The sequence below is a fragment of the Antedon bifida genome, chromosome 8 (assembly GCF_963402885.1).
Source record: "Antedon bifida chromosome 8, ecAntBifi1.1, whole genome shotgun sequence".
NCBI classification, from domain to species: domain Eukaryota; kingdom Metazoa; phylum Echinodermata; class Crinoidea; order Comatulida; family Antedonidae; genus Antedon; species Antedon bifida.
The window spans coordinates 20883853-20896854 of record NC_136233.1 but is presented as its reverse complement, the minus strand read 5'-3'; the positions used below and the strand labels follow the sequence as shown (position 1 = coordinate 20896854).

Below are 13002 nucleotides of genomic sequence, written 5' to 3'. Positions count from 1 at the left end.
ATAAGGTGTGCGACTGTCCTAGCTGCGTTGACGAATCAAGTACAGTGTGTCCGTTTGTCTGTGACAACAGTATAGTGATACGAGAAGTCGACACTTGTAACCACGTTGATGAGTGTGGCGATAACAGTGATGAACAGGAATGCTATTTCACAGGTTCTTATTTATTATTGACACATTGATCATGTCAAAATTATTCTACTGCAGTTACTGCAGTAACATTTCGTTTTCATGTTATACTGCATGCGATAACGAATGATTTTAATTTGTTTTAATGTTAAAGTTTATGAGGCAGTCACTGCAATTTAAAACAGTATAATAATGATGACTAAATTAGGCTTGCTGAATATCGTGTAAAGTAGTAACATTTTCTGCAGTAGAACAATTTTGACATGGTCACCAGTAGTGTTGTTAATCAATTGTATATGATTGCATAAGCGATATAGTCGAAAATTGAGCTGGAGCAAACGCATTTTTAAATGCTCGAAACCATAAAAAATGTTTAGTTGTAAACACATTATTGTTTGATAGAGTAATGTAATGTCTGTTCGAACATTATCATTCATTTGCGTTACCCAATACGCAATAACAATATAAAATCTCACAAACAAAATATTGTAATGACTGGATATTGGTAATAATACTGTAAATTAAAATAACATTGCTATATCTACTAAACGTTTTGTATAACCAGGATTAATAAGTATCGGTACATGGTAAACCAATTCTAACTGTGTTTTGCTTTTAATCTTTTTGATAAGATTTGCATTTCGAGTATATTTTCTAAATTGTTATTTATTTTAATGTTGTTAATATTACCAGGGAGCTTTCGACTTGCAACGACCGGCGGCGATTTTTTTCCCGTACGAAACGTCGTACGGCAAAAAAAAATCGTGAGGGTTCGATTCGGACTGTGTGACGTTCGTTGTCACGCATCGGTGAACAGCCTTACCGTAGAGAGTCGATTGAATACGAAACGAACTCGTACGGAAACAACTACAAACTACGTCATTTTAATTCAGTCCAGGCGACGACCGACCAATTGACATGAACTAGCTTGGTCGTCGTTCGTCGCAATTCGAAAGCTCTCTATAATAGTATTCTAAAAGATTTAACAATGTGAATTATATTGTAATATGTAGAGTGCGTGGCATCAGAGTTCCAGTGCACAAATCACCAGTGTATTCCAATTTCCCAACGCTGTGATTACGACAGTAACTGCTTAGATGAAAGTGATGAAATTGGATGTAAGTAAAGTATTTTTGTTTCCGTACGCGCGCGCGCCTGATAATATTGTTGTTATGAGCAATTTGAACGCGCAAGGAAATTCTTCAAATCACGATAAAAATATAAAATACAGTAATAGTCAGTGCTGTGTGTTCTTATATATGCCATTCACATCTCCTGACAACAAAACTATCAGAGACTAGTAGTCTCTTTCGAATAAATTACGCCTTCAAGTAATTATGCCAAACCTTCCTGATATGATTTCTTCTAATTTATAGGTGATTGTACTGGATTTGTCTGTGATAACGGTGTCTGTGTAAATGTATACGCCAAGTGTAATACCGTTGTAGAATGTTCTGATGCATCAGATGAACACCTATGCAATGAAACAAGTAATTAAATTTATTTTATTTGTATACAAATACACCAACTAAATAATAAATTAGGAAAAGCTTCGCCAAGTATTGCAAACGGCTATATAGTCAACATGTATAGTTGATATGTATACCACAATGCAGTTTAAGAAAATACTTAATTGTTTTATTATTATAATAAGCACTCTTATCAATCTACATTCATTTTAACAATATCTTTATATAATATTTGTGTCTGGTATTTTTGTGTACATTATTATTGTAATTAAAATTCTAAAAGATCATGTCAACATTATTCTACTGCAGTAAACTCCAGTAAATACTTTAGTTCATACATTAACTCTTGAAACTCTATTATTTAGTAAGCATACGTAATCATACAAACTGCCTCATAAACATCTAACTAGTAAAGTAGAATAATGTTGACTCTCTCTACACTATCAAACTAGTTTGACAAAAAACATGTGCTATGCCCAAATATGGTAGTGATATGCTCAATGTGGTAGTGATATGACATCATCGTGTCCATATATGGGCACATCACATTTGTTTGTCACATACAGTTTGATAGTGTAGACAGCGCTTTACGTATATTCATTTTAGCGGCTTCAAAAACATATTTCCCGAATTCTCCGAATACATGGCCGGACAAATGGTATGAGGATTACATCGGCATACTTGACGATCCCGGCATGGCGAAAGAGACATTTGAAGATAAATTCACACGTGATTACTATGATTGGGGATTTGAAAGAGTTGAGGGAGAGTTTCCGCCAGATTGGTTTCGTTTCTTAGCATTCAGCAATACACTTGATTACAGCGATCTGCAGGGCGTATTGAAGCTCACCTCTTCTGAAATATCCGAGTTTGGTCACCAATTGGAGGATTTTATTCTTCAATGCACATTCAATAAAAAAGAATGTGACATGACGTAAGTATAGGTCAATAATGAATATCATTCACCCTTAAGTTCTGTCTACACTATCACACACAAAATGTGATGGGCCCAAATATGGTAGTCATATTCCAAAAGGGTAGTAATATGACGTAATCATGTCCATACATGGGCACATCACATTTTTTTGTCATATAAAGTTTGATAGTGTAGACAAGTCTTTAAATTACTTCAAATAGAGAGAATTTATGACCCGGATGTTTATTTCCATCCAACAGTAATACCGCTTACGAAATATCGTTATTATAAAAGGTAAAGATAAAAGATAGACACATGTACTATACAAAAACAATAGATAAATAAAAATTGTTACGTAACTGTTAAGCTTATTTATTATTAATTTCTTTTACTTTTCATTCACATTTGTATTCAAAATATATTTATTTATTATTATTATATGTTGTTTTCCTTTATTTTATTATTATTTTTTTTCTCTATTACGTAGACCTATCAATGAGTTTCAACATGACAAATACGGAAATTGTTACACGTTTAATAGTGTAAAACCATTCAGTGTGCCGAATATCGGAGCTCCAAATGAAACGATCTATGATGAATTTATGGAAGAAACCACATCAGTAAAAACATCGTCGTTACCGGGGGCTGAACATGGTAAAACTCGTTAGACTAAATAGAAGTTAGACTAAATAGAAGTTAGAAATGCTAAAAATACATAGAACTTGACGTGTCGATTTTTAACTTTTTAATACAATTCGAACCAGATTAGTTTAGGCCTATTTAAAAATGTATTGTCCCCCGAAAAAATAATTATTTAATTTTTTTGTTGTTGAATATGCCATTTTAATTTCACTTACAAATTAGATCGGAAAAAAAAATATTTACCTTAGGCCTACCTCAAATTGGCTGCCAGCCAATGTATTTTTGGTTGAATTTAACCATTTATTTTGTCATTTTATAAGGGAAAACATTTTATATTTTACGGAAATTATTAACTTTATTAAAACTACAAAATAGCCTATTCAAATTCTGATTTAAATAATCTTAATTTTTCATGTTTTTGGGGGACAATACATCTTTAATAGAACTCCATGTGGTTTACTAACAAAACATCTTCATTACTGTAATTTACATTGATATTATATTTATCAGGTCTAAAACTGACGCTAAATGTTGAACAACATGAATACATAAGTATCTTCGGACAAGATAGTGGTGTTAAAGTGTCGATTCACCGCCAATACGAAACCCCATTTCCAGAAGATGACGCCATCACAATTTCCCCTGGTAGTTTGACATCAATTGGACTTAGAATGGTAAGTACATATATGAGTGACCTTTCACCTTACAGTCAAAATTATTGTAGCATTATGCGTGCGCACGCTCCAAACCCTATGAACATGCGCAGAATGACTGTCCCAAGGTCCTAGTGCCAGGGTTTAACCAACTGACCATTTCTTTCACTCGAAACCCTAAGCCTGAAATGATCAGACTTTATCAATGCTGTAATTGGCAAACTTCTCATCGTAGGATGCAAAACTATAAATCTTGGTTACCACTAGCGACGCAGCGCAACCGACGCAACGTAAGGAAATGCCCTTCCAATAATTGTGTTTGCCCCCGCCTGCGTGAAATCAAACCTGCATGTTGCGCGTCAACGTTAGTTGCCGTAGACTTTGACCTGGTTCACCCGGCGTACTTTTGAGTACCCGCTGTACTATGTTTTCTAGTGTCTTTTGCCTTGCGTTGTTGCGTGAAATCAACTGATTTGATTTCCCGTAGCGATGTTTTGCAGCACTGTTGCGTCGTGGGTTCCCACTTGTGATTACGCAATACAGCACTTTGCGTCGATACGGCGCTGCGTTACTTTGCGATGCATTCTAGTGGGAACCACACTTAAGCATCACAGTACTTCCAACAAACATTATTTATAATTGGACATTAATGCCACGATGTTTCACGCACGTTTATTAGTGATTATGACATTAAACAATTTGTTTCAGCACGTTGTCCTTGTAAAACATTATTACCAATTATCTTTCAGAATAAGTACAGTCGTTTAGGAGGTCTTTATGGAAATTGCACTAATGACCGCACAGAGAATATGAAGAAATATTACGTAGATGACACAGTGTACACTGTGACTGTATGTGTTTGTATCTTTTAAAAACAGCCACTAGCTACTATTAGGCTTAGTACAAATACATTTATTTATATATATATATATATATATATACTTTCCAGGGTCAAGACAGATAAATACAACATAGTACTTCTAACCCAATAATGGTCCGGTTTTATATTTTATTTAGTTATTTTTATTTTGTTTTTTGTTTTATTTTACTTGCTGATATTTTTAACTTTAAAACAACTTAAAACAATCAATCAATCAATCGTTCCATTTTTAAATATCCATTCAAACGATCATTGTTCGTAAGCGCTGTCAAAAAGAAAATAAAAATGAGTGAGTTTTTCGAAATGACTTGAAACTGTGTTCAACGATGGCGAATCTCTTACGCACAAAAGCAGATTGCTACAGAGTGCTAGGTCCAAAAGTAGTGAAAATCCGATCTCCCCAGCTATGCTTTCTATATCTTATTATATTTATTATCAAATATAACAAAAAATAAGGAAGTTTAATGTACTGATGTTGATGATGAAATTGTTTTTTTTTTTCAAAACTTGAAGCCTGTTGTCCTTTAGAATATAGTAATTGTCAATTAATTTAACTTTACTTAAAGGTTAAATCTTTTATATCCTTACTCATTGATTTTTAAAATTATTTAATTATGATTAGTTTTGCCGTGATATTTCAAGGGTTGTCAAAAAGCATGCTTACAGGGGATTCTACAGAAGTACTGCGCATGTGCGGATACAATATTGGCAGAAAATGCAAAGGAGAAAAGTCGATGTCGTATTTTGGACAATGAACAAGGTATATATTTGTATGTAATACTTATTTCTATAAGTTCTTTATAATAATATATAACAATGATAAAAACATTTTTCAAATTAATCAATTTTGTTTGCAGATTAATACAATCGATCGAACAATTAGATTATTTAGGCTGTAGGCCTATATAGAGTTTCTCTATTTATAAATGACAATAAATTCACTCACTTACTTAAAAAGTTTCTCTATGCCTGAATAGTTAAGTGAGTTACTGAAATAACAATTCTTTCTTCAAATACCTTTACAACACCAGTGTTTACAACTATTTCGTTTTTTCATCTGCGTTTGGTAATTTAAACTATTATCAAATCAATATATTTGTAATTACCGCATAATAGCATAATAGTTCATCTTTAATATCACACACTCTCAATAATTGTATTATGGATAGGTAAACTTTATTAGTTTAATTATTGCTAACACGCTACTTTTGTTTATTGTAATGTCTGTCACGTTTGCCACTTTTTTCCAAGTTGTGATATATTAATTGTTAATAATAACTAAAACGTTGATTCGTTTTATAGATCATTAGATACATGTCTTTAGTTTACTAGCGGACATTATTACAGCTTAGTGTGAACTTAGAGATCATTACATATCTTTAGTTTACAAACGGACACTTTTAAAGCTTAGTGCGAACGCACCCTTGTCAGTTATTATGTTAGTGTAAACCATTAGATAATTATTAACGGTTAGTAATATTGTAATTGGAGGTGAAAGCGGACAATCAAAGCTTAGTGTGAACGTACTTTATATTTGTGTCAACAAGTCACTTATGTTAGATATTATTAATGGTTAAAAAGTAATTTGAAAGGTGAAAGCGGACATTATAATTATTATTATAATTATATTTTAATCTATATGAATGTTTACATCGTTATAACTCGTTTTGTAGGTGTTTCGTTAGATTGATTGTTCAGGCCTAGCAATTGCTATTTTTGCAATTCGTATGTCTTTGTCAAATAAATATTATGTTTATAGAATTATAAAATTCTATACAGAATAAATAAAAAGATTAAAGAATGATATTTTTTTATGTTTTATTTTTTTGAATGCGCCTTGAGCACTCTTGAGTGGTATGTGCGCTATAAAAATCCTGTTATAAGTAAGTCTATCTTAATTTCTAAGTGAAATTAAGTTACTCTAAATAATTTTCTCGTCCTATAAACCATATTTATTTTATGTTTTTATAAAATATTTTAGAGCGATGTAGACAGGCGATGAACTATCTCCACCATTTACAGTTAACAGATTGTGATTGTCGTATTCCTTGCAGGTAAGTATTTTTTATATAGGCCTACCCGAATAATAGATAAAATGAAAAAACCTATTCATCATAAAAGTACTAATTAATTGTAAACGTTTCACTGGTTACAGAAGATAACATTTAAATATAAATGTAGTTACATTATGCCTAATGTATTTGATGAATTAAACATAATAAGAAACGGATGACCGGAGCGTATTGATTGAAGGACTTCAAGTTTCAAAACACATTTAATTTGAGAATATAAGTGTTAACTAACCATAATTGTAGTAGACACAATATTGAATGGACATTTCTTACAATTTATATAAATAAGCAATAATAATTTACTCAATGTAAAGAAGTTACTAATAGCTAAGTATAAAGCTGAAATGAATTGCTTTTAAATGCATTTTTTCTAAATCCTTTGTATCTATCTTTCAAGTGAAACTGGCTTTGAAAAAAGAATTTCACAGTCACTGTGGCCGTCGGAAAGCTACGTTGTAAGTTACTAACATTTGTCTATTCGGAATCTCCAGTACTGTTGCTTCTTTATTCTAGTCTGATTTGTTCTTCGTAACTAAAGCTCTGTCTACCGATGATGGGAGACAGATTAATCTTATCGTCTCCATCATCTTCTGTCTCGAATCGATAGCTCGTTAATGGATACCTTCCATTACATACTATACTCACATTTAACAATTCTAAAAAATGATTTTATTATATCATCACAGTCAGCAACTTTTGTTTATCTTTAGGAAACATTATTAGAAAGTATTTATGCTATCAACCAAAATCATAGGAGTCATCTGTACAACATGGACACAGCACAGTAAGTTTCATCAGCACATTTTATATCTTTTTTTTCCTCCATTTATATATGGATTCGGTAACATTTGTGTTTGGATAGAATAATAATGAAGATCATCAGAGATTACTTGACTTATTGTGATTTATTTTAGGAAAAATCTTGCTCGTTTAGAGGTTTACTACGAGGACTTATCTTACATACACATATCTGAATCTCCCGCGTATTCAGTAAGTTTAACTATATTTTTAGGTATATTTTTGTTTGTATTTTGAATCATATACATCATTGTAATTTATCATGTTATAATCACTTTTAGATATCTATACATTTTAATAGGCCACTATTATTACTCTATGCCTCTCTACTTGTATAAGAACAACATGACAATTGAATTGAAAAATGTTATTTAAGAAAAGTCTAACATAATGTATATGTTGCAATGTGTTTATTTTTATTTATTTTTTGGGTTTTTGTGAGAAGCCTATTAATTACAAGCTGCTGTTTCTTTTATTATATTTCTCTTTATCTATTTTTATTGAAGTGAAGTGAAATAAAATGTATTGGAGGGGTTTATAGAGGAAGCAGTAGAAACAATTTAGATTATGACATTACAACAAAAACTCCTTTAAAACAGAAAAGATATGATATTCTTTTTTTTTTGTAGTGGGAGAGTCTTTTTGGAGATATTGGCGGAACTCTTGGATTGTACATTGGCTTATCAATGCTTACCGTGATCGAGTTCGTTGAGTTCGCTTTTGACATTACAATGTACATTGTAAATAAACTTTGCAAAAGAAACAAAGTTACTGAGCTACAAGGTGGTATCTGATAAAACGAAGTAAACTTTTTACTAGAGAAGGATTTTTAAATGTTAAAATTTGTTTTAAACAAAAAGTTAATTATTAATTATTAATATTATAGGCCTAAGCACATAATTCATGAATGTTTATAATTTTAACAGAGATAACATTTTCATGAGCTGAAATATTGACTTTCTGTTCACATAATATAAATAGTTTTCCAACTCAACTAATTATTTGTTTAATAACACATGGACTCTAGATCAAACCTTTTTCTTAAATTAATCAGCCGCATTTTCTATCGAATGGGATAGGCCACGTTAACGTTCTAATTTTTGTCGCGGCAGAGTGGGTCTGTGCCGCGGTAGTACAGGGCGCACTCTACAGGTGGGTTCTGTTGCATAACATTCAGATCTTCTCACACCATTCATGTTTTTACAATCCGCTGACCAATCATATTAAATAATACAATGCACGTGATACGAAACTAACTAGTTACATAGAGGACACGCACATACAAGTAATGGTGACGACTTTAAATTATTGACTTTGTCTCTCCATTGGTCAGAATTGTGACCTACATAATTGGAATATATAAAGTAGGCCATACATGTTTACCAGACATTATGCCTTGTAGACATTAGATTCCTTACATTTAATATATCATTAATGTTCTTTATGAATGTAAACTGCAATGTAATTTATATTATTATTTTTCCAGATGTTGTTATTCATCGTTCAGACACAATGTGATTAACTTAATTAACTTCGTGTTTTTTTTTCAATAATTCTAAACTAAATGACCTTTAAATGTTTATGCTGCTTTATCGTTTTGTTTTGGATAATGCAGAGAGTTGTTATAAACACCTCCATAAAGAATCATTTTTCTAACTGCGATAACATTGGAGTTGACGATATAGCCTTCGGCTATAAGATCTTTGATCCTGTATCAATAATATTGACAAATGATTATATAATGGAGACAAAGTAAAGGGAATCGGGTACATATTGAGTCTATCTTTAGCTTAGTGTGTAATAAGCAATAGGCATGTCAAAATAATGCCTGGTTCCCACTAGACACGCGACGCAAGGACGTAACGCAACGTAAGTGAGTTGACCAATCACAAGCGATGGATTATTGGAACTCTCGCTTGTCATTGGTCAACACGCTTGGGTCGCGTTTTCATCCTTGCATCGCGTGTCTAGCTAGCAAGCTTAAAGAACCTCTAAACTTACGTACGTTTCTTGACGTTTTACTTTTACAAAAAAATGTTTCTTGTAATGTAATCTTTCTTGGTTTTTTATGTATAGTCCATGGGCCAGACATTTTTTCGGTATCAAATTGGTGGCAAATGCTACCATACATTTTTGGAAAGCTTAATATGTCTACTTTTCAGAAATCCATGATAGCAATGCCAATTGTACAGCTTAATAGTCATTTTTGAGGATTATATAACACCGCCTACGGAAAATATGCAACACAAAATTTTGGGGTAGGGGGTAACACTTTTGCTAATAACTCGGGATTTAATGAACAGATTTGCATTTTCTTGGTATTAATATGTAGTGTATAGACTGCTTAAGTGTAATATATTTTTCTAAGTAAATCCAACAATTATTGACGCCATTAGAGGTCAGAAGGTCATTGAACTTTAATAAAAAATGATTTTTTGTCTAATATTAACTTATAACTTTCAGTTTTGAACAAAAAAAATACAATAGATGTTATGCAAACTGATGTTTTCATGAACATATAGACCCAATAAACAAGAAAATTGAAGTTAAAGATTAACAAAATATGAATATGCTGTGTATTATGAAGAAATTTGTTGTTTTTAGTAATTTGTAATCAGTTACAATTATGGGGTAGGGGGTAACATTTTTGCGAATAACTTACAATTTAGTTAACAGATTTGCATTTTCTTGCAATCAGTATGTAGTGTATAGATTGCCTAATTGTAATGTACTTTTTAAAAATGAATCCCGCATTTGTTGACATCTTTAGAGGTCAAAAGGTCACTGACCTTTAATCAAAAATGCAATTTCTTCTAAATTAGCTTATAAATTTCAATTTTAAACACAAAAATACAGGAAATCTTATGCAAACTAATGTTTTCTTAAACCTATAGACACAATAAATAAGAAAATTGAATTTAACATTTTTTCAAAATTGAATATGCTGTGCATTATAAAGAAACTTGTTCGTCATTAGTAATTTGTGACAATTATGGGGTAGGGGGTAACGTTTTTGCAAATAACTTAAGATTTAGTGAACAGATTTACATTTTCATGTTATCATTATGTAGTGTATGGATTTCATTATTGTAATATACTTTTTAAAAATGAATCCAGCATCTATTGACGTCTTTAGAGGTCAAAAGGTCAATGACCTTCAATCAAAAATGCAATTTCTTCTAAATTAACTTATACATTTCAATTTTAAACACAAACTTACAAGAGATCTTATGTTGATGTTTTCCTAAACATATAGACACAATGAATAAGAAAATTGAAATTAAACAAACAAATATTCTATGAATTTATGAAGACATTTTGTCCGTTAATAATAATTTGTTATTAACAATTATAGGGTAAGGGGTAACAGTTTTTCTAATAACTTTGTATTTAGTGATCAAATTTGCATTTTTTTGTATTAATATGTACTGTGTAGGTTGCCTAATTGTTATATTCATGTTGAAAAAATAAAACGTAACATATTGACATCATTGTAGGTCAAAGGATCATTGAACATTAACAAAAAATACAATTTCGTCCAAATTTAACATTAATAAAGTTTAAATTTTAAACACAAAAATACAACAAATCTATTACAAACTGGTTTTTTTTTTTCAAACCTATAAAGACAATGTACAAATACAAATTAAAGTTAAAGATTACACAAATAAACATGTATAGGCCCTAACAATATGAAGAATTTTGACCGTATTAGTAATTTGTAATCCTTAAAAATTATGGGGTAAGGGGTAACATTTTTGCTAATAACTTTGAATTTATTGTTGAACATATTTTGCATTTCTTGGTAACAATAAGTAGGGTACTGTATAAACTGTTTAATTAAAAATTGTTATATCAAAAAATTATGCAACATTTTGATCTCAAATAATATTACCAATAGTGGTTGTGTAGTTTTATTTAAAGCCTGTAGACAAAATTGTAGTATTTAGTGTTGTTGTGGGGTACAAAATAACATTATGCATGACTTGTTGGAGGGTATACATTATTGAAAAAAAAATTAATGATTTTGTTTTAATATGAGGATAGGAGCTTTATAAAAACATTTATTTCATCATGAAATTACAGGGTGGATAAACTATTTTATAATTTATCGTGATTATAAACTAAGTCTCACTTAAGGCTTAAGGAGTTGAGTTGAAAGAGTCTGGCACTAGGTCAGGATTGAACCCCGGACCTTGGGATTGGAAGGCAAGCACATTAACCACCAAGCTACAGCTCCACTACTTTAGATAGGGTATTTGGTTATTTTTTAAATACATATCCTCCGGCTACTGTTTTTAGACTATACTGTATAAATTGTTATTATTTTACAGATTGTACTTTAAATCAATTAATCGACTTATATAGTAATTTTAAAAATGACACTAGGGCCTACCAATTAAATTTGTATTTAAAAGATATTCTTTTTCTATAAATGTTCATCTGACATTTTCCTGTATCTTGGTTTACAAAAATGAACTCGGTAACAATATGTAAATGTTTCAGATCTGCATATCAGCTGCAGTTTAGCAATTCACACTTTCTAGAAAAATTAATTCTATTATATTACATCGTCAAATTCTAGTAAAGCCTACATCATTTAAAACAACTGGGTATATATAGAAATCTTAAAAAGACATGATTTTGTTATCGCAAACTGAAGTATGATCTTGTGCAATGTTCCTTGACATTTTGGAATGTGATACTTTGCAAGTTTCCCGATTTTGATCAACGTTACCGTTAATATCTTTTAAAATGTTATGAAAAAGCTGACGAAAATACTAGAACCAAGTACAGCACGTTATAGTCTTCAGTCTGTATTCTCTAGAGATGTGAAGGGCATCCAACAATGGATAGAAACACTATTTGGCTCAGTGGCGTCTGTGAGTAAAGAGGAAAATGTAAAGTATGCATGACAGTCTCTTCTGAAGATGTACCAGATATGATTTTTCCTTCCTGTGTAAATTGTATTGACTGGGCCTTCTCACCTAACTTTAGGTGGTTGTGTCAGAGTTATCCTCCAATATAATTGTTAATTTCCATGTCAATCTCTCTCTCGACACAATATTTTGGGTCCTTTCCAGGAGTCCAGAAAATACAAAGAGACTGAAGACCGTAACATGTTGCACCAGTGTTCTTGGTTAAAACATTGGTTAATAGATATTAATGGTAACCTTGATCAAAATGGGGAAAACTTACAACCACCTTCGACCATGCCAAGATACATGGCACATACTTCAAACTGCGATATGAAAACATAGAGATACCCAGTTCTTTCAAACGTATTTGGAAGATGTGGAACTGCAGCTAATATGAAAATCTAAAAAATTGACATATTAATGAGTTTGAATAAAGTTACACTTATAACCTTAGAATATCTTATCAGTTACAAATAAAAGATATAATTGGTAATCTAAACAATTTCTATGATTACTATAGACAATTG

At 31.4% G+C, this 13002-nt stretch overlaps 2 protein-coding genes across 2 annotated transcripts in view; one reads left to right on the top strand and one right to left on the bottom strand.

The window, feature by feature from the left end:
• Positions 1 to 13002, bottom strand: part of LOC144850711 (uncharacterized) — a 229643-nt gene that overhangs the window by 125678 nt on the left and 90963 nt on the right. The gene's annotated exons all lie outside the window — the stretch shown is intronic.
• On the top strand, positions 2291 to 8350 carry LOC144851056 (epithelial sodium channel subunit alpha-like). Its single transcript, XM_078708576.1, has 10 exons — positions 2291 to 2529; positions 2999 to 3165; positions 3664 to 3827; positions 4556 to 4657; positions 5329 to 5446; positions 6668 to 6740; positions 7156 to 7213; positions 7469 to 7542; positions 7673 to 7748; positions 8186 to 8350. The coding sequence occupies exons 1-10, from the start codon at positions 2291 to 2293 to the stop codon at positions 8348 to 8350; spliced, it is 1236 nt and encodes a 411-aa protein (XP_078564702.1).